Here is a 21,984-nt window from a genome sequence, read left to right as displayed (position 1 = left end):
CCAAAGATTTGCTACTGGATTTGTGGGAATGAGTTCATAATAGTCATCACAAGCACTGAGATTCATGGGAAAAAAAAAAGATGGCTAGAATAGTTTGATAGCTTTAGTCAGGTTTTGGAATACAGAGAGCTTTAGCAGATTTCTACTTATAGTTGTTTACACTTTTCATTTCTGTATGGGTTTGATGGAAGCGACGAAACAAAAGTAAGTAAAAATTTCAATAAGTTGCAATGTGTTTGTATTCATTGACTGTTCACGGAATGAAATGTGGCTTTGTTTTTATTTGTATCAAGAATTCCTGACCTTGGCTACGACTTTGAAAAGAATGAAGGGAAACCATTCTGCTACTTCAGTTATGGAGTTGCTTGCTCGGAGGTTGAAATAGATTGCCTCACAGGTGACCACAAGGTGAGGGGTTCAGCAGTGAAATAGCCCTCTGTGTTTAGGTGAAGGAAACATTCACAGGGAGCTAGAACAAATACTGGGTGTCAGCCTGTTCCTAGCTCTGTCATTGGTCTGGTGTGACCTTCAGGAAATTTCTTAACTCTCTGTTCCACGGTGCAACAATCCATAAAGTATAATAAAATTATAATTATCTACCCAGCGGGGATGTTAGAAGGCTTAATGAATGATTGCAAAAGTTATTGGATTTGCTGGAGTAAGAGACAGCAGCACTGTGTTAGCATAAAAGAACAGAAACGTACTGGAATGGAGTTAATTATTAAAAATAGCACTGAAGACTTTTAGAAAAAAAAAGAAAAAAAAATCATCAGAATCTGATCTAGTTGGTTATGCTCAGATATTGAGCACTGAAGCTAGCAGCTTGGAACCAATATAAATTGGGTCCATTGGATCTCTGGGGAAAACTGCAGTGAGTTCCTTTGATTTACTTTAGGGATGATCTCAGATTAAAAGTCAGTATGAAGGGTTGAGGTGAGGTAGATTGTTGAACACTGGCCAAGTGTGGGTAGTGGCTGGATACATTGCTCCCCCTCATGCAAGACCATGGTGTACCAGTTTCAATGTTCTGTGCTGATTTATTTTTTTTTTCCTGCCTTTTAGAACATTCGCACAGACATTGTTATGGATGTTGGTACCAGTCTGAACCCAGCCATAGATATAGGACAGGTAAGTGAAATAGCGTTGCTATTCCCACCGTGTTAAAGCCATCACACTACTCTCAGGCTTTTCTAGACAAGCCATCATCCCTCTCCAGGTGGTGCCTTTGCAAAAAGAGCGTTTTAAACTTGTGTATCTCGTGAGGCATTTTAGGCTATCTATGAAAAGCAGTTTGACCTACACTAAACTATGTAACAGGCAGAGAATTATGTAGGGGAATATTCTGTTGGGTTTTTGGTTTTTTTTTGGGGGGGGTTTTTTTTTTTTTGTTTGTTTGTTTGTTTGCCTTGGATATTGTAACTACAGGATATTTTCCAGTTACCAGTACACTGATGCTTTTCAGCATCTGCCTTGCCTGAGGAATGAATCCAGATAATACTAATGTGATGGAATGACCTCACCCCAGGCTTGTTTTCTACAATGTGGCATGTGAAAATAAATCCCACACCTGATTTTTATACGCCTATTTGTCAATATCAAGTCTCATTTAATTCAGTGAAAATTCTTCTGTGAATAGTTAGGGTGGTAGATTCTGTCCTCCAGCTACTTCTGTGTAGTGTCTCAATAGGAAGTTGGACTTAGCTTGCAAATTCCACAAGTTTACTTCCGTATTTTATGCAGTAATAATCACAATGATACTTCCCAGCAAATAAAGGTAATAAATGCGGAGTTGTTTGATGTACTAAGAGATGAATTGTTAGACATTTACACATGCTTATCTAGCCATCTGAGCTCCCTTACTAAATCTAGGTGTTGATGTAGGGTAACTCCAGTGAAACCGCTGCAGGATTTGGGGTTTACAGGAGAGCACGAGCTGCAGAGCTCTGCTATAGTTAAATTGAAACTTCTTTGAAAGCGACATTTTTTCTGAAAGAGACTTTTTTTTTTCTAAGTGGCCAAGGGGAGAAGGAGCCATTCTGTCTTTGCAGCCTGTCGGTTTGGGTCCGGGAGTACAGAGATGGGCTATACAGAGCCTGTCAAAGAGATCTCAATTTCCTGTGTCCTTCCATGAATAGCTGCAGAGGATCTAGGGGCACAGGAGAGAAAGGATGTTGTATGGCTGCAGGAACACAATACACAGCTGGGTTAATAAAAGTTTGTGCCAAATCTTTAGACTGGTCTGCCTGTCAGATTTCTGTGGGCACAAAGAGCAGAGCTTCTTCATGTAGGGCTGTTCAAGCACATCCTTCTCTCATAGCTGCCCCCCTTCTTTTTTTTTTTTTCTTTTTTTTTTTTTCTCCTAAAATTTACAGTAAAAAAAATTCTGCAAAGAAGTCTTTAGTACTTAAATGGATACGGGTGTGTTTTTGCAGGTGTCTGTGCTGGTGACCTGAGAATAAGCAGTACTTAGGAAAGCATTTATACTGAAATAGCATAAAATAGTTTGTCTTCACGTATGTCATCTTTAATCCTTTTAATCTTCTTGTCCTTTGAATTACCAGCAAGTACAACTCATTCAGTGTTAATCTGCCCGTGAAGGAATCAATATTTTGGCATTGATTTTTTTTTTTTTTTCATTGTTTCATCAGAAAATTCCTGTCCTGTGTTTACGGCATATCTGTTTGCGTGTATTTGTAAATTGCTTCACCTGCCAGGGAAATGCAGCCACATCCATATGGGAACACAGGAATTGTGCAAAGGTGCCAAGCTGTACGCTGCAGAAGGGACTAGTGTTTAGAGATGAAAAGTGGGAAATGAGTCAGGAGGGGAGGGCTGAAAACTCTAGTGGAAATCATCGCTGTTTGTTCTTGTGCAGGGAAGAACAACAAAAAAGAATGTAACCTTGTTTGGATGACTTTGTAGATAGAAGGAGCATTTGTCCAAGGCCTTGGGCTGTTCACCATGGAGGAGCTGCGCTATTCTCCTGAAGGAAACTTGTACACTCGAGGGCCTGGGATGTACAAAATCCCAGCGTTCGGAGATATCCCAACAGAATTCTATGTGTCTCTTCTCCGTGACTGTCCAAACAGCAAGGCGGTTTATTCATCCAAGGTACACCTGTGAGATCTGCAGGCCCCTTACTGCTCTATAATTCTGTGAAGCTGAGTGTGATAAAGTGATGATGCATGTGTTTAAATAGTTAATCTTGTTATACTGGCTTTATTCTGAGGTCAGGATGTTTTCCTGTTCCTTACCAGAAGTATGCACATTATCCCTTATAGTTAGGAAAAACTGAAATAATCTGCACATTGCCGCCCTGATTGTCTGTTAGAGAGAACTGAAGTGCCTTTTGTTGTGCCAGTTCTGCTGTAACAGAGCCTGCTAGCCTGCTCCTGCATGTCAGCTCCCTGCTTGCCCTTGCCTTGCACCAGAGCCACCACTGCGGATAACATTTCCAGCAGTGCCATTTCCGCAGGTCTGATATACCAAGGTCTTGTATCAGAGTTTTCATGTTTGCTTTCTTTACCGTTTGACAATGCTCATGTCACCCTTAAAGGTCCATCACTAATCCACGCATCCTTAGCTGTTTCCACTGCAGTCAGTGCTGTTCTCTACAGTTAATGAGGGCTGCACGGAACAGCATCAATCTATTTGCTTTATTTACAGTAAAGCATCATACTGCTGTACTTATGATATACAGCATCAATGAATTTGATTTATTTATGGTTCAGTGGAGCATTTATAGAGGCACCCAGCATCCTTATCTGTATATGTCTGGCCTGGATCCTTACCGTTTCCCTTGTCCGGTCCATCCATCCACAGGAACATCTTTATGAATGAGAAGAACTATTTGGGTGATTAGTACTGATGACAGAATAAAGGAAAAAGGGGCTAGCAGGGACCTCAGTACTAGATAATACTTGTGTAATCCCTGAGAGAAGCATTCCTGCTGTTTTGCAAGGACCTTCAATGGTGGGGCATCATACTCTCTGCCCAGACAACTCACCACTGCCTTATCTGAATTCCCTTTGCTGCAGTTAGCACCATCCAAAAGGTTGTGGGAATGGGCTAGTCCCTTTTTTTTTGCTTTATAACAGCCCTGCTGTGTTAGAAAGCTTGTGTTCTCCTACTGTGTGTTCTTTAAGTGGACTGGGGGTTGTTTTAGCTCAGTCTTTCCTCACTGATCACACCTGGCAGACTGGAGGCTGTTTCAGCTTGGTGTTTCTTCACAGATCACATCTGGGAGACTGAGCAGTTACAGAGAAGGAATGAGGAATAACAATTCCTGATTTGTCATGTAGGGCTTGCTTATCTTTCTGTTAGCCTCGTTAGTCTTTCCAGGGCCAGGACTGGTTTGGGCTGCAGCCTCACTCTTGCTTTTGTTCTGTCTAGGCTGTGGGAGAGCCACCTCTCTTCTTGTCTGCCTCAGTGTTTTATGCCATTAAAGATGCTATCTACTCAGCAAGGAAGGACTCTGGCCTGACCGAACCGTTCAGGCTGGACAGCCCTGCCACCCCGGAGAGGATCCGCAATGCCTGTGTGGACATCTTCACCAAAATGGTAACAGCTTCTGGTTTCATAGTCTGCTCCCTAGCCAGCCTACTCTATATGGAGTGTGTGCGCTGGTGACAGTAGCCCAGGTCTGGGATTAGGGTAGGATGGCGAGGCTACTTAAGCAGCTGGTTTTTGTTATCCTTCACTTAACATGCTACCAAATGAGAGAGATATCCACAGACTAGTGTTGCCAGGGCTCCCATTGCAGGAAGGGCTGCCATATAGTGACGCTGAAGCTGCAGTTCATCCCTCCATCCTTCAGGTGCTGTGTGTAGAACAAAGGCACTGACTTCTTGTCCTGATGTTCCTGACCATCCTCTCTTACGGGACCAGCACCACTAACATATCTTGCAGGTCCACTCTGTGATTTAGTGATGACTTTCGGGGACAGAGGGAGAGGAAAGTTTTACTTAAAATGCTCACATCTGCTGAATGTTATGACCACAGGAGTCTCCTTAGAGGCTGTGGGTATGATCTGAAGGACAGCAGGTTTTAACCCTGTCACTGTCTCTTCATGGGCTCCTCCTCTGTCACTGTGTTGTGACAGGGCAGCATAGGAGTGGGTCCCTGCATAGACTCTTGATGTTCCTGTGACTCAGAAAACAAAGCTGTCTGTCCATGTGGACATCCTCCTGGCTCTCATCAGCTTAAACCCCACTGTGGTTAACAACAAAACCTGGATATCTTAGTACTTCTCACCTAACACTTGCATCGCTCTCTGGGGAGGACTCAGAAATGGCTTTGAGAACTTGCACAAACTGTAAACCATCAGAGCCAGGCACCGCCTCTAACAGAAGTACCATGAAACAGGCATCCTTGTGTTTTGAAAAACTGGGATATGAGCTCAACTCTTTAACAGTACAAAGTTACCTACATCAAAGGGAGCATGGTGAGGCATGCCAAACCCAGGCTAGGACCCTCATTTGTTGCTGTTGTTGCTAACTTTTTTTTTTTTTCCTCCTCTTTACAGTGCCCTTCTGCTCAGCCAGGAACCTTTAAGCCATGGTCTGTGCGTGTGTAAAAGGGAAGTTTGAGGAGCAAATTCTTCTCATGAAACTGTGCTTACGCCAGAGGGACCAAAAGGCAGTAGGATTATAATGGGAAAAAAAAAAAAAAAAAAAAAAATCTGTGTTCATGTGGCTCATCCACTGATTCATGGGGCTTTCACATTTAATTTTCCAATCATTGTTTCCTCTAGGAGAGGGAATTGTTGCTAGATTATAGCTGTGATGTAAATTCAAATGAAGAGTAAGTGGACGGTGATGTTATCCAGATGTAATTGAAAAATCTTACAGGTTTCATTTAAAACTGCTGCAAGAATAGGAGACAGGCTTATTACCAACTGATGTGAAATAGCAGGGTGGTTGTTTCTTTTTTTCTCTGCTACAGGGAAAAGATGGATCACCTTGTCATGCTATGGCAGGAAGGACTTAAATGCACTGAACCTAGACAAAGTCCTCTAGCTGAGATAGGGGAAGGCATGAGAGGTGCTGAGGGCTGGACCCTGTTGTGACCCCTCTACACACAAAGCCAGATATACACTAGAGGAAGATGAGGAGTTCTGATTTTAGCTAACTATGATGGTCTTGCCTATGTAACAAAAGTGATTCAGAGGAAAACCTTAAAGTGTGACCAATAGCCGATTTATCCTACGTTAAATGAGAATTGCTTTGTCTACACCAGGGCTTTAATTAATTTTTAGTTCACATGCTACCTTGTCTTCTCTGATTAAAGACAAAAACTACAGATATGAAGAGGACTTCCAGCAAGATACTGACTCATTTGACACACTCAGCCGTTTTCCCCTGTACATCCACATCTTTCCTCCATCTTTTAAATAGGAGAGGACATCTGAGAAAGGGCCTTGAAGTAACGAAGTTACTCATTGTTCCCAAGGCAATTTATACCAGCCCAGGCAAGGGACAGGACACAGCTGGGGATCAGTTGGCTCTGGGTGCCCTCTACGGTCAATCCTTTGCTGCCATGCTATGGCCTAGCCTTCTTTTCAAGATAACTCTTAGTTTTGCTGAATGTAAGAGAATGAATATGTTTTCTACAGGGACTGCTTGTCTGAAAAATGTGCTATGTGATGACCTCATGCCTTTTGGGTTGAATGCATTTTTCACGTTGGATTTAATGGTGGGCATCCCTCTTAACAGGTTTTGGCACTGTCAGATTTAACACTGTAGTGTCATGTTATCTCTAGATGATGTCAGTCATGTACTGTACCTGCTCATTATGTGCAAACTTTTATCCATTTCTCTGGCCTACAGCCTCATGAAAATGTTCTTTTTTTTTCCCTATTTTTGCACTCCTAGGGCTATCAAAAAACATGGTGCAAGATGATGTAACTCCATTGCCTTATATAAAATTTTGCTCACATACATCCTGCTTAAAATTGGCCTCTATCTTAGGACTTAACAATGTATGCACAGTTTGCAATATTGTTTTGAAGCACTCCAGGGCATATAGTTTGGAAATGTGTAGATTTATTTCTCAGTTTAAAATAGTATAGTTCTACCATCTGGAAAAAAGGGCATTTGTGTATGTGAGTTGCAGAAAGTATTTTGTGCCTACTGGCCTTGCTATGCAATTGTTGTGTTAATTGAAATATGATACTGGTGTTTCTTAAGCTCTGAGGTAGTGGGCAAGAACACGTTTTTATTTTCTCTTGAAAGTTGGCAATATGTAAAAAACCTCTTAGAGAAGAAAATGTGATTATTTGTGTGCAAGAACAGCTATTTGAGCCTGTGTATTCCTGTTCTTGAACATCCAGGAAGGGATATAAAATACAAAGTTTGTAAGGGACGTTGGTATCGGCACTGTTTCTGCAGCATTTGACCTCATGGGATCACCAGACTTGTTCATTCAAACCAGGCCAAGAGGAAGTACAAAGGGAATATAACATGTGCTAACACGGAGCATGGGGAGCTACAGACAAAGTGTGTGATATCAAGGAGCTTCCAGCATCGTCTCAGGGGAAAGCCGCCAGCATTTACGAGAGGCCTGCTCCCTCTGAGAGTCCTGGGACATGTCGGGATGTCACTAATAGCGTAAGTGCTCTTCATCCCCCATGGTTCTGGGAGCACCTCTTTCATCATTTCAGAATAGGTTTGCAGTGTCTCACCTGGCCACGGCGACTGCCTGATCAGGTGAAATTTTTTTAAGCTGAATTTATCATGCCTTTCTTTTGTTACTCACAATGTACATTGATTTGATGTGTATTTGCCAAGTTACATGTATATGCAATGGTCAGAGGAGGCTAGCTTGGCGCAGACCTTAGCCTGTGGAGCCATTTTTGATGCAGCATCAGCAATCTGCTGTTTGCCAGGCACAGTCCTTGCCCTCAAGCCCACCTCAGCTGAGGGCCCTCTTATTACCCTTCCACAGCCAGTGGCTGATGGAAGGAGGAAACATCTTCCTTTAGGGGAGCATGGGAGTTGAATGTAGATGATATCAAACACCTGAGGGGAGGAGTAGGGGCAATGGTATAAAATTAGGGTTACACAGTGATTACAGAAACTGATTTTGAGGGCATAGGAAAAAGGGAAGCTTGGAGACTAACAGGAATTTACAGAGAGATCGAGGTAATACCTGGCTGGGCTGTGGGTGGGACCCTGAGAAACATGAAGCTGAGATTTTCATTTCACCTCTTGGTGTCTTAACATTTCATACATTGCTTTCCCATGGAACTAAGTGCCGGATACCTTAGGGAAGGACTGGGGCGCACTGTGGAGGGCTGGCAGGAAGAGGTGATACTGCTATAGTACAGCCAGACTTAAAATGTGGTCTGCACTACAAAGCTGTTGGAGAACAGTGCTCTTGTTGTGAGTGCACAGCACTGTCCCCTGCGAGTGCTGTGTCAGATCTCTTCACGCACATCCTGCTCCTTGGGATTTCAGCTTGCGATTGCCAAAGAAGGGAAAGCTACTCACGAAGAGAAAAATGTTCCTTTCCTAGTGCTTTTCAGTGAAATACAGCATGGATGCATGACTCTAATGTGATGTGTAATTGGAGATTTGCCGCTTCTCTCCTTCCAGAACTGTATCCTCAGAAGGGGAACTGCGCCATCTTGCTAGACTGTAAAGTATTACGCACAATAATGGCACTGATTACAAGTAATAATTGCTGTAGCTGGATAGTTTGTGGGGAGGGTGAAAGGAGGCCATCTGATTCGATGTCTTAACGCTATTGATCACCTGTCCCTCCATGAGAGAGGGTGGCCAAGTTTTCAGTAGTTGTTTTAGATCAGTTCTAATCAACAGCTTTCACGATTGTTCTTTAATGAGAATTCTCAAATCAGTGTCTTTGTCACATGAATGTATGTGGAATTCTCTGTGAATGTCACAACATTGCAAAATAAAGCTAAAAAATATTCTGGAAACTAGTGTGCTATGGAAAAGTCTGTCACAATTTGAGAGCTGGACACCTCCAGCTCATCCTTGGTGTTTGGCAAGAGTGGACCCTTCCCACAGGCTGCGAGGCAGATCAACTCAGTGGCCAAGGCTGGGAGAGGGCAGGTAGTGGCTCCAGGGTACGCAGCTGGACGCAGCAGGTCAGCCAGCCAGAGAGCCTGGACTTCCACCCAGCCATGCTGGCAGCCAAGTACAAAAGAAAGCGAGGTCCTCAGCATCTCTCTGCCAGGAGGAGCTTACAGTAGCCGCATTGTGTTTTCCACAGCAGCACAGTGATGCATCCTGATGCTTCTAGCCACCTCCACTGGGCCCACCAGCTGCTGAGACAGGGTGGAGGGCTGGCTGGCTGCGTGGCATGGCTGGTACCTGGCCCACACTGCCATATCGTTGTCTCCCTGCTAGTGAGTACAGGTGGAAGTTGGGCTTGGCCCATTTAAGTCAGCCCCTAAAGGAGGGAACTTAACTCAAAACTTGCAAATGGAGCAAACATCATGTCCCTGGGGCTTTCCTGAGCCTAAACATATAGCAGATGCAGGGTCATAAACCAGGAACAGTTCACACAGAACAGATACGACCGGAAGATGGGCCGAGCCTGTCCAGAGCATGAAGGACTGGAAATACCACCAGTGGTTCCCCAGGAGCCTGTGCCACGCTGTGTCATATCTCACCTGCTTGTGCAGACTAGACAGACATCAAGTGACATGCTTCTTGGGGAGGGCTTCTTGCATCTGTATGAGCAGATTTGTCAGGAAGAAGCCATTGCCAAACCTCTTGGCTCAAAAGGTACACCAGAATACGAAATGGCAGTGCAGGCAGGGCATGAGAGGATGCCAGTCTGGTTTGCAGCACGTCCAACCCGCCCTATCCCAAAACGCTAGGTTTGCTGAGGGCTATTTGAGGGCATCACTGTTCAGTTCATGCAGTTTTTCAAGCCCCAATGCCATATGCTTCTCCAGTGCCTGCTCCTGCAGTATTTAAATGCAATTCAGCCACATACAGAGCCTTGATACCCTGTTGTTGTAGTAGTCGCTCTCAGCTCTCTGATGTGTCTTTTGGAGCTGTGACACAGACAAGTGCAACGTGCAGCTGTGGAACAAGGATCTGTCCGTGACCCAGCCGGTATCTTGAAGCACTTGTGTTTGGATTAATGCTCTCTGAAACGGTCCCTCCAGCCGGGGTATTTCTACCAGGTCTTTGGTGTGCTGAGGAGGTCTGACAGAAAACTGTTAGAAAATGGGAAAGCAGCAAGGTCCCAGCGGTAGAAATGAGACAGTTTCTTCTTCTGTTGGAGGGACAGCTCGCTGAACATCTGCTCTGATAACCAACTGTAGGTCCACCCTACTTGGGTGTCGGTGAACTCAGGGAGGAGGCTGTCCACATGCAGCCCGGCCCGATGCAGCACATGACCCAGCTCCTGCCTGAGGAAGCCAAACATCACCACATAGTCATACTGGACAAAACAGGGCCTGCAGAGGCTGACAAGCGGTTTCCAACTCATGCTGGCGTTGTGCAATCCGCTGTCTAAAACATCCTGAACAAAGCTGCTGAAGGAAGGGCTGCTGCCCATGCCTTGCATGAATGCAGAGATCAGCCTCTGGAAAGGGTCCCTGACAAACAGCACTTTGGTGTAAGACCCTAACATGGCCTTTATCTCCGTCAGGTTGAACTCACTTAGCTGTGTCTCTGCAGCGTGCTGCCGAGTGTAGGGAAGCAGGACAGGGAGCATCATGTTTTCCTCCTCCTCTAGCCTTTCCAAAAGCTGCTGCCATTCCTCCATCCCTATTGATGGCACTTGGCAGTAGAGGAGGTCCAGCTTGGTGCTCACCCTCAAACTCGAGAGCAGGTGGGCTCTCCCCTCCCGGCTCCTTGGCAGTGCAGTGACTTTGCCCAATTGGCTGCAGAAAGCTCTCAGTCTCTTCTTCCTGAGCTGCTGAACGTGAAGGAAGGTGTCCAGCGTCAAAGTGAAGCCCTCCTCCACCTTGTGGGCCAGGTGACCTGGGAAACACCATTTGAAGATGGAGGTGAGGAAAGCCCATAGTGGACCACTGCCTATTCCAGTGTAGAAAGGATATAGCATGAGCAAAGAAGAGGGGTAGGAGAGGGGCGAACAGCCCTGCCTGGCAAAGAGCTCGGTTTTACTGGGGAAACAGCTTTCTGTCCCCCTGAATGTAGGAGCTCGTAGACACCCAGATCCTGCTTTCCCCAAACCACCGTATCTGAGCACTGATCTCAACTGTAGCTTTGTACCACTGACCCCGTTCTCCACTAAATCATGATTTTTTTTGCTTTTAACTCCTCACTTTCGATCGAGCTGAACTGAGGACCAAAGAGAGTCAGAAATATTCTGAAAGACTGAGGAGTGGTAAAGTGGTTTGTAGCTACAAATACATGACCCCCTGCAAACCCTTTTGCATCTTTCAATTGGTTAACATCAGCTATCAGATATATGCGAAAGCAAGAAATTATTCTTAACAGCTTGGGGTGATTTAGGACTCCAAATGACGTAACTCTTGCATCACTTCTATATGTAATTTTTTTTTCTCCTGTAGATAAAAAGGCAAAGGCAAATAAAAAGCAAAAGCAAATAGAAGTGATAAGACAACAAAGCAAATATAAAAGGCAAAAGCAAATAAAAAGACTCTGTGAAAGGTGGTTCAATTTCTCAAATTTAGCTTTGCTTCATACTCTTTATCTTTTTCTTTTTGATGTGAAGAGGCCTTAGTGGGTTTGAAAGCGCGGGATGAATGCCTGCCTTGCTAATTTTTTTTTGGCAGCAGCACGTCTGCCTCATCTGCTCCGCAGAGGCATTTAGCAGCCCTGGAGAGACAGTTTGATGGTTTCTCCCAGGTCCTTGGGAAGTTAAATATTTCCCACTGATTTGGGGAAGCTGTCGCACAGGGAAGGGAAGCACAGTTAAAATTAGGAAAAGGATACCGGGAATGCAAGAAGAAACACAGTAGTGCCTGAAGCTGTCCTGGGCTGCTCTTCAACTCGTCCAGCCCCAGACCAGCAATACCTGTGAGATCTAGTGATGACTTTGCCCTGGATTGACCAGGACTGGAGGGGAGGGATGCATTTTTTAGGCAAGGAAGGCATTCATCGCCGATTTCCCTGCCTCCCCAACAGCATTTCACCCTTCCCAGCAAAGGTTTTGGGAGTTACCTCCAACAATCTAACATCTGGTCTACCCACCACACCTGAGATCAATCACCCCACTAAGGACATAAAGCTGCAGGGCTCCGCAGCAAAGGAGTTCTCTGCGGGTTATCCTGTTCCTGGTGCTGTGTAAAAACAGTATTTTCCATGCCAGAAGCATTTGCTCACCAAGAACCCCCCCAAAAAAGCTCCAGGTCATTTCCCCCCGTGGTACAGAAATGCTGCTGGCCATGCAGAACTGCCACGCTGCCCAGGTGTTACCTCCTTGGCTGGTGGCCGGGCTCTGGAGAAGCAGCTTCCAGCTCAGGAAGGTGGCAATGCCCAGGGCAGCTGAGATGGCGAGGCGGGAAAGGAAGCGCATTTCTCGGGTGCTGCCACAGCGCTGGGAGCTGAACACCGTGCCGGCAAGCAGGTGGGGACCTGGAGGAAGGGTGCTGGGGAACCTCCTGTGTTTATTTAAGAGGAAACACACCCAGAGCTGGGTTAAAGTACTGTTTGGGCAGCAGCTGGGCTAGGGGCAGGCAAATGGCCTGAGGCACAAAAGGTGCCTCCTGCCCTATGTTTACAATGTGAGCTTTTGAGGAAGAATCTGTCTTTTTATTCAGTGTCGGTGCCATCCTCTGTGCTCAGCCATGCCAGATGACTATGGTCCCTGTGAGAAACCAGGCCTGCACCCACAGCCCCGTGTAGGGGCCTGCAGAGCCAGGTGGGGTGAGATGTCCCAGGTCCCCTGATGCACTTTGTTCTCTGCTGGCTTTGCTGCTTGGTAAAAGCACTGCTTAGAGGAACGCCCCTGTGGGGAGCGGTGTGCCCCGCGACTGGGGCTGAACAAGGGAGTGCTGGGCCATGGGTCGTGTTCTCGTGGTGCTGGTGGGTCTTCTAAGGCAGAAGCTGGGCGGGGGGGGTGATGTCATGGGGCACATACAGTGTCCTGTGGCAAGTCTGTGATTAAACAGAGACTGGAAGTGCTGACCTGCTGCCTGTGACCCTTTTTACTGGGAACTGCTTAAAATTTGTGACTGCTGCTTGTTTTGTGAAAGCAGCTGGAGACCCCAGGCAGAGCAGAGGCCCCATTAAACTGAAAATGGGGTTTGCATGCGTGTGGGCAGGCGCACGTGCCGCTCCTCCCCTTCCCCAAGGAGCTGCATCCTGACTGGAGAGCATGACAACCCTGAAGACCAAGGCAAAGGGGACTGCAGCAGCCTGGGGAGCGTGACCCGCTCCCGCCCAGCCCCGTGGTTATCACGGCTAAAGACTTTAAAATTGGGGAGTGATTATTTACAAATTGCCTTTTCAGGGTGAGACTTGCTGTCTGCCACCAGCAGCGTCCCTCCAGCAGCCAGGCCGTGGGCTGGCAAGTGGCAGGAACGCAGGCCAGCTGAAAGGCCCTGCAGCCATGGGGAGCTGTAGTGGCCAAAGGAGAAAGGATGGTTGCCTCGAGGCTTGGGAAGAGCAAGCGGGCACACAGACCAGGGCAGGGCACCAGGTCTGGCGGGCATGGGGACAAGGGTTGTGTTGCATGGGGGCCTGCCAGTGAAGGAACCTGGTGGGGTGGAAACCCACTTCCCAGGAAGTCTTCATGGAGCCCAGTCTTGTGCGATGTGTGGATTTGCTCTCGTTTGGACAACCGTGATTTTCCCACCAGAGGGTGCTCCACGCCTGAGGAACCCCTGCCCACCTCCGGGCCGGCCGTGGAGTTGGGCTATATGCAGCGTTTCCCCACGGTGGTTTAACGAACTGACTTCACAGCCATCACGGCCACGTTTGTGACTTTTAAAGTCTGCTGGGTCTCCTTTGAGCCTTCGGGCCCTGGGAAAGGCTGTGAAATGCTTTTCATCTCTTGGCAAGGTGTCAAGATATGTCCCCTCTAGGTGATGGGATCCCCATGTCGGGAGGTCAAATCTTGCGGCCGGACCCTGCTGCCCGCGTGCCTGCAACCTATCCCCCCAAATCCAGGAGAAGAACGGTACAGCCCAAGGCCAGGGTGCATGGGGGCAGGAGTGAATGGCCGCCTTTTGCTTCCCTTCCCAGTAGAAAACACATTTTACTCAAAGCTGTAGTGCCATGCTTACTCCTCCCAGCCTGATGGGTCTTAGGGCAGGAGGATGCCTGAATGAAGGATAAATATTAACTGAAAATAAGTGTTTCTTGTGTTACTGCAGTGTTGACCACCCCACAAGGGCTACCTGACCGTTGTACAAAGTAGTGTACCCTGCTTTTTTTCCCCAGCACAGGTTAGCTGGTGTGGAGAGCAGTGCTGTGCACCTTCCCTGCTCCGGGTGACCAAACTGGTGCTCAGCAGCGCTTCTCCTTTGCAGCTCCCATAGCTGCTCTTCAGCAGCTGGGCAGCAGCATCCATGGCCTGGCTGCCCACCTGAGCCGAAGAGCCCCACAGAGGCTGCTGCAGCCTGTCCAGCCACCAGTGGACCTGGCTTGAGGGCAAGAACGTTGTTTTTATTAACGATCAGCAGTAAGGTTAATAAATAAAAGGGCAGAAAGAACTCTGCAAGTTCTTTTAGTTAAGCAGGTGGCAGCAGCATGTGCCTTCCTGCATTAAAATACAACATTTCAGCAGGGACTGTCCCAACCACAGCCCTGGCGAGCAAAAGTGCAGCTGAAACTGGTAGGAAGAAATGTGGTTTACTGTGTTTTTACAGTCATAAGGTGAAAGCAAAGAGATGTTCTCTGTCTGAGGGGCAGAAAAAAATAGTGAAAAACCCCTTTTGTTTTGCATTGCAAGAGAACAGTGCTTACAAATTTTTATCAGTATGGGTCTCCTCAGAAGAGCACGAGATACAGCGTCTGCCATGCCTTCGTGACCTGCAAACAGGAGGAAACTGCTCCTGAGCTGCTTGGGGCTGTTTTTGGGGAGTAGCTGCTTTGCTGTGGCTGCTTCAGCTGAGGGGCTGTCTGGAGGCTTGTGCCCCAAATGCAGATTTCCCTTTGTTAGCAGAGCATAACTGGTTAAGCCCGTTAACTGGAGGTCAAACTCCCTCTCTGTGGCAGGCAGTGCAGGGGCTGCGCTAAGCCCTGCCAGTCAGTGATACCCCATGGGGCCCTATGGGCATTGGCATCAAAGCACTGCTCGCTCAGATGCCTGGGTGAAACCTGTGTGGTGGTCTCCATCTTCTTCCCAATCAACAGCAGGGCTAACGGGCCCAGGGATGCAAGGACCTCACATAGCTGGCATCACCCAGCAGCTGCAGAGCCACCTCCCAAGTATGCCTGAAACTGCTGTGGAGGTGGGCACAGGGGCAAGAGAAACTCCTCTCTTTCTCTAGCTTGTATCTGCCATTTAAATGGTTAACACAGGGTTGTGTTTTTTTTTTTTTTTTCCCCCTAAGTTTTCTTTCTTTTTGGTGCTGAAAAGTTTTCTGAAGTGTCTGTAGATACTTTAAACTTACTGCTAGGCTTTCCCTGCTTGTCTTCCACGGACCACTTAGAAGTGGTCAACAAGGCTGAGACTGCAATTCTTGAACAGAAAGGCTTCCTGCTCTGTATTGTAGGGAGGCAGCACAGTTTTGGGGCACAGAGGCTGAGCCAGGCATGCAAACACGCTTGCATCCTACTATTTAATGCAATTGTAGAAAGGAATTAATTATGGAATTCATTTGAAGCTTCAGTTTATTTTGGAAAACTCCTATGGCCATGTGAGAAAAAGCTATTCCATTTTTCCTTAAACCAGCAATAGGATCACCCGAATAAAGATTTCCAGATTTAGCCCCACTGATAGCTTGAGCTGGCTTGCTGCAGGCTCCCTTTTTTTCCCTCATAGGACGCAAATGCTTTGGAGATATTCTTATATGTTAATAAACATCCTCGTCTTCAGCCTTCTCGCATTCCTCCCACACTTCCAAATTTTGCAAAAAGTATTGTCTTATGTGACCATGACCCGCAGACGCTGGTGTGCCGGTCCCCTCCCTTGTTCCTCCTTGTGCCCGCCTGCGCTTGTGGGAATGTGAACTTTGAAAAGTGATGGCAAACGCTGCCTCATTCGGTGAGGGATGTTTTTACATTGCAAATAAAGGAAGAGTGGGTAGGAAACCACCTTCTCCCGCTTCTTGTTTGGAAACTCGGATATGACATCTACGTTTTGTATGTCAACTTGGGCCTGTCGCTTGGCAGAAACGTGGGAGCAGCTGGAGGAGGAAAGAGCTGCCCCGCTCCCAGAGCATCGTTTAATGTGGAAGAGTCTCTTGCCTTTGGGAAGGACAGTCCTGAGAGCTGGGCTGCGGGCTGGGGATGTGTTGCACTTGAGTGGAGGGAGATTCCTTGAAATCCAACCAAAAAGTCAAGGGTGGAGTGTGGGTACTTGCGGATAAATTGGGGGGTGTTGCAAGCTAAGCAGGTGGCCTCTTCTCCATCACATCATCTGATTCCCCAGGCTCTAACTGTGTGCTTGTGGAGAAGCTTGGCTACCCAACTTGCTTTGACATTGGGGCACAGACTTACCCCATTGCCCGCCTGCAGGACTGCCTTAGTCATGGGGTCTGCTTGCGACAAGGCTGAGCACTTTAATTCAAGAACTGAAGCATGTCTCCTTTGGCTCCTTTAGTCTTGTGATCATTTAAGAGATTTGGCCAAAAGCGTCCGTTTTTGGCTGCTTCGGGCATTCCTGGTGAGGAGGATTTGGGATTTTCTTCTAGCTCCTGCCAGATGTGGGCAGCTGTGGCATAGCCAATCTGCCCTGGGCCTGTCTTCATCTCCTCCAGCACTTGCACTCGGCACTGCTGCCGAGCTGCCAGAGTTAGTGGTAGGTTAGAAAGGTGGAGTGGACGTTTTTCATTCTGCATTGGACAGAGAGCACCAGGATGGCTTTAGGCAGGTGGGGAGAAGCCGGAGGCTGCAGGGACTGCCTCGTGCGGAAGCATCCGGGGACTGGCCAGCGCTGGACCAGAAATAGTTAGGCAAGGCGGAAAGGAAAGGAAAGGAAAGCAAGTTCACATTGTCCTACCTGCTCTGCTCCTTGGGTGCAATGTTTGGAATGGTTGTACAACTCCAGCGCTTCCTGTTTTCCTGCAGGCAGGAGCTGTGATTGTCACTTCTTATTCAGCTCCTCATCCTGGGAGGAAGACGGTATCGGGCTGTCCGGGGGCAGCAGGATGTTTATGTGGTAGGCTGAGTCAAGGTGCTGCTTTTAATACTCCCTGAAGCAAAGTCATTGGGGAAAATGTACATTTTAGATTTTTATTTTTATTAAAAAAATGAAAGGCTCATAAACATCCAAAGTGCTTTGTGATTGCCACGCGGGCTGTGTGGCTTACTGCCAGCGCTGAGTGTCATTTTTTTTCTAAGGCTATTACACAAGGATTTTACAAGCTGCCATGAACTATTGGTAATTTAGGGAGGATTCTTGTAATTAGTGATGCTATATTGAGAGGCTTTGCTTAATTACTATGTAAGTTGCTAAACCTCACATTGATTCAGCCAGGTCCGCATCAACGTGAGCACCTAATGGTGGTGAAGAGAGGCTGAGGCAGCCGTGCAACCTGCACCGTGTGTCTGCCTGGAGAGCCCTTCTCTCCCCGCTTTATTAAGGACAAGTGTATTTTCCTGGGAGAGAGGGACCAGGGGACTCAATGAATCTGAACATCTTAAAAACTGAGGGGATTACAGCCGACATCTCTCTGTGGCAGCAGATAGGAATCTCATGGCGGGGAGGGGGGGAAGCATATTCTTGGATCCATGCATGCAGAGGAAGGATGCTCATGGGACTAACGGCCATCACCTCCATCCAATTGCCTACCATGAGACTAGCGGGTATCCATCCCATGGCCTCCATCCCACCACCTCTCACGGGGCTAGCAGCCATCACCACCACAGCGGCTCCTCATGGTGTTGGCCAAACAGTGCAGGACCTTTTAATGCCAAGCATTTCTCTAACCAGATCCCAGTCTTCCTTTGCACCTCAAGCACCTCCTGGTTCTCCTGGCCTTCCCCTCTCTTCCTCTGACTGTTAAAATGCAGGGGCACCACGGGGGCCTGGGAGAAACCTGAAGCACTCGCAGACAAACCAGGCAGCGCCTATGCGTGCATGGTAGTTTGGAAAATCCAGTCTTTCACCTTTTCTTTCCCATTTATTTTTAATATGAAGCAAGTCCTGTCCTGGCTGTTATGTTCCTTAGCAACATGTGCTTTAGGGTGCAACTCAGCTGCCCTTTACACTTTAGGGCCCTGACTGCAAGCAATGCACATAGGCAGATGCTTGTTTATTTCATCCAGACACTTCTTTTCAAGTTTCTCAACTTAAGTTGCTGGAGCGCATCCTGAGTCGCTGGAGTGCATCCAGAGAAGGGCAACAAAGCTGGTGAAGGGTCTGGAGCACAAGTCTTACAAGAAGTGGATGAGGGAACTGGGATTGTTCAGTCTGGAGAAGAGGAGGCTGAGGGGAGACCTCATTGCTCTCTGCAGCTGCCTGAAAGGAGGTTGGATGGGACGCGGATGTTGGTCTCTTCTCCCAAATAACTTGTGATAGGACAAGAGGAAATGGCCTCAAGTTGCGGCAGGAGAGGTTTAGGTTGTATATTAGGAAACACTTCTTCAAGGAAAGAGTGATCGGGCACTGGAACAGGCTGCCCAAGGAAGTGGTGGAGTCACCATCCCTGGAGGTGTTCAAAGAACGTGTAGATGTGGCACTTCAGGACATGGTTTAGTAGACATGGTGGTGGTAGGTTGATGGTTGGACTTGATGATTTTAGAGGTCTCTTCCAACCTTAAAGATTCTATGATTCCCCTTTTTGGACTGCTCTTTCCTTTGGGACCAGAGTAAGGATCCTTAAAGCACCCTCAGGAGCCATTTCTCCACCCCACTGACATGGGGGCAAAGCCTTTGCTCAGCCCCCAGCCTCACAGAGATTTTAGAGTTTTTTTTCTTGGGTGGCCACAGCAGCGTTGCTGGGGGCTGTACAAAGGAGATTTGGGTCTGAAACATCTCAGGACCTCCTGGAAAAGAGGTGGTGGTGGTGAAAAACATTGGGATGATGGGAAGGAAACATCAGATATAAAACATCACTCACTGGAGCCAGACTTTGATCTCCCTCCTGCAGTTCCTGAAGGGAAAGGAAGGGAGGTGTGGGCTCTGGGGAGACAGGCAAAGTAACATGCGATCTCACAGGATTTGGGCTCATGTCTCCCATGGATCCTCTTTTCCTGTGCCTCAGCTCCCTCACTGCAAAACAAGGACTTCCACACCCTGCGCCTGCCCTGTTTTTTGGTGGGAGCACTTTTGCTTTACATTTACTGCAGCGTTTTCCTCTTTTTGCCTCATTTTGTTGTGCCACTCCCTGGCCAGATGAGGAAGGCTCTCGCACGTGTCTGGACATGGGGGCACAATTTCTCAGGCAGCTTTTGGCCCAGGAGCTAGCTTTTGCTGATGCTCCCGGAAAGCTGAGCTTTTTTGAGGGCGCACCCAGACATCTGCCCATCACTCCTGGCCTCCGCCGAGGGAGTGCTGCCACGTTACACTTCTGGCTGTCACATTATCTTGGTTGGTGGTTGTTTCCATTATTCATATAGCAACTCTTTAAATATTTAGAGATCTCTGACTTTCAGGGGGTGACTTTTAGAGGAGGCAGCAGTGGCGCTCACTTGGGCTACCTCCACACCTGGCTTTGCGGGATGTTATTTCTGATGAACGACATTTTTGGGAACTCTGGAGTTTCTGGTCCTGACTGTTTCACTCTACCAGAAGTGGCAGGGGGAAAGGGTTTAAGGTCTGTTTGTTTTACTTTTTTGTCCAGACAATAAGTGAGCAAATACTCCCAGGTTGTTTATTTTTGGATAAGGCTGCTCTGCGTCCTGTGAAAGGAAAATGACACATCTCCTGGGGAGAGATGGTCTGGGACAAATGGACCTGGCTGCAGGCAGGCGCGGCTGCCAGAAGCCTCTTGATGCCACTGGTGTGATGTACGGGATGGCCAGGGTGCTTTGGTCCAGCCAAGGAGGGCACAACAGGGGCACAAATGCCTGCTTTGTTCCCCATTGGTGGCTTGAAGGTCAGAGGCAGATGCACAGGAAAGGCAGAGCTTGGCCCCCAGTGCCAGCCCCACACTGTCTCCTCGTCTCCCACCAGCTCCCGTGGGATGCAGGGCTGTGGACACTCAGAGGTGGCCTCATCAGTTTTCCAATCCAACAAGTTGGTTTTGGAGTCTGTGGGATGTGAACCACAAACTGAAATCTTGCTCTCCTGCTTTTTCCTGAAAATACAGCACCTCTCGGCATGAAGCCATGCAGGGAAAGGGCAAGAAGCATCACGAGGGGGTTTGGCTGCAGGGCATTGGGCTGGCTCTGCTTTGCCCCACCCTCCCCTCAATGGGCACCAGGCACCTGACCCCATCCAAGGACACCCAGCTCATTGCACTTGTGTGCCCCTATCTCTTGCCGTCACTGAGCCTCCTGCCTTCCCACAGCTAACGGGATTTAGCTGCTGCAAACAGGACTGGCAGCAAAGCTGGGGCTGTGCCAGTGAGGGTCAATGCCCAGCCCCATCCAGATGGCTGGCAGAGCCCCTTTTCTCGATACGAGCCTCATCTGCGCGTGAGCAATGGCAAGATTCACTTGGGGGTACACCACTGTCCCCCTTGGTGATACCTTTCCAGGGCTGGGCCTCGTGGTTGTGGAAGCCTCTCACCCACTGTGTGGCTGTGCAGAGCTGAGGGACCCTCTGCCCTCCTCTCCTCTATGTCGATACGCTCCTGCAAACCAAGCACATACCTGAGATGTTTTCACTGGAGCAGAGCAGCCCTTCATGGCTAGGCACAAATGGGAAGGTTACAAAAACAATCCCAAAACATTTTTCTTTTTTTAATTTATTTTTTTAAATTACTCATTTGGGGAGAGCACAAGCTGTTTGTCAGACAGGGAAAGGTTGGGCAGGGGAAAAAACACATGACCCCAAGGCCCTGCAGCATCATCCGCACTGAAATACATCAAGGGAGAGGAATTTTCTCAGTCAGGGGAATCCAGCGCCTGTTTCACCATCACGGAGCCTCGGCAGCTCCCGGGGCAGCTCTGCCGAATTCACCCTGGGGCACGAGCTTTGAGAAAGCACAAGGAGCTCACAGCTCCACCGCAGTCTGTAGCTCCAGCTGCGTCCAACATCCTCCTTCTTGGTCTCAAAATTGGTCAGATATTATTTTTTAAATTTTCCTCAGGGTTATTTTTGTCTAAAAGTGAATAGAAGAGAAACTTCTTTTCCTATTTTTTTTCCCCCGGAGTTTTTAGAAGGAGGAAGAGGGGAAATGACTTTCCTCCCTCATTCAAAGCTGGCAAATGCAGCCAAAAGTTTCTCTCCTCCTCCCATTATTTTACTTTTATTAATAAACCTCACCTAAATGTCTGTAAATTGGGCACTTCTGTGGATATTTTCATTCTGGGAAAAAACCCTCCCCTGCTTCTCCTCTCTGAGGAGCCCACATGGCAAGTACAGGTTGAAGGAATTGCTTGCCACAGGCTGAGGCAAGGCTTTGATGGACCCATCTGGAGGTATTTGGGCAGAGGGGAATGTAAGAGCCCTGTACTTCTGTCACTCATTCCTGTTTATCCATGTCTTCATCTGCACATCTTGGTTGACAAGTAGAGTTGCCTCATTGCAAAATCTTCCGCCACTGTGCTACCGGCCACGCTTCTAGCCACCTCCACCACTCTGTGAAGGACATGACTTTTGGTGGCCAGTCTTGCTACTACAAATGGCACATGAAATCCTCCTTGGTGATGTCCCCTCCATTTTGGGGTGGAGAGATTTCCCAATGGCCAGGGACACATCACCTTTCGCAGGGCCCCACAGCATGGCAGCTGTAGGACGCAGTGGACATGATGAGGGAGAAGTAATGTAATGTATTATATTACATTGATTTAATTA

The 21,984-nt window shown here is 47.7% G+C and overlaps 2 protein-coding genes across 2 annotated transcripts in view; one reads left to right on the top strand and one right to left on the bottom strand.

Moving 5' to 3' along the window:
- XDH (xanthine dehydrogenase) overlaps positions 1-8,938 on the top strand; it is a 54,705-nt gene extending 45,767 nt beyond the window's left edge. The window contains exons 33-37 of the mRNA XM_010122378.2: positions 294-408; positions 1,063-1,128; positions 2,923-3,111; positions 4,393-4,560; positions 5,525-8,938. Of these exons, the coding sequence (XP_010120680.2) occupies positions 294-408; positions 1,063-1,128; positions 2,923-3,111; positions 4,393-4,560; positions 5,525-5,575 (589 nt within the window). The 3' untranslated portion in view covers positions 5,576-8,938. The remainder of the gene's footprint in view (positions 1-293; positions 409-1,062; positions 1,129-2,922; positions 3,112-4,392; positions 4,561-5,524) is intronic.
- On the bottom strand, positions 8,816-12,486 carry LOC147601303 (carbohydrate sulfotransferase 8-like). Its single transcript, XM_086744022.1, has 2 exons — positions 12,387-12,486; positions 8,816-10,964 (listed from the first exon to the last, which is right to left on the bottom strand). Exons 1-2 carry the CDS (start codon positions 12,484-12,486, stop codon positions 10,153-10,155), a joined length of 912 nt encoding a protein of 303 aa, XP_086600148.1. The 3' UTR covers positions 8,816-10,152.
- Between the last annotated feature and the right edge of the window lie 9,498 nt (positions 12,487-21,984).

Source organism: Chlamydotis macqueenii, chromosome 3 (genome assembly GCF_036417535.1).
Source record: "Chlamydotis macqueenii isolate bChlMac1 chromosome 3, bChlMac1.mat, whole genome shotgun sequence".
Taxonomy (NCBI): Eukaryota; Metazoa; Chordata; class Aves; order Otidiformes; family Otididae; genus Chlamydotis; species Chlamydotis macqueenii.
The sequence above is the reverse complement of the archived record's forward strand: the minus strand, read 5'-3'. Positions and strand labels throughout refer to the sequence as shown.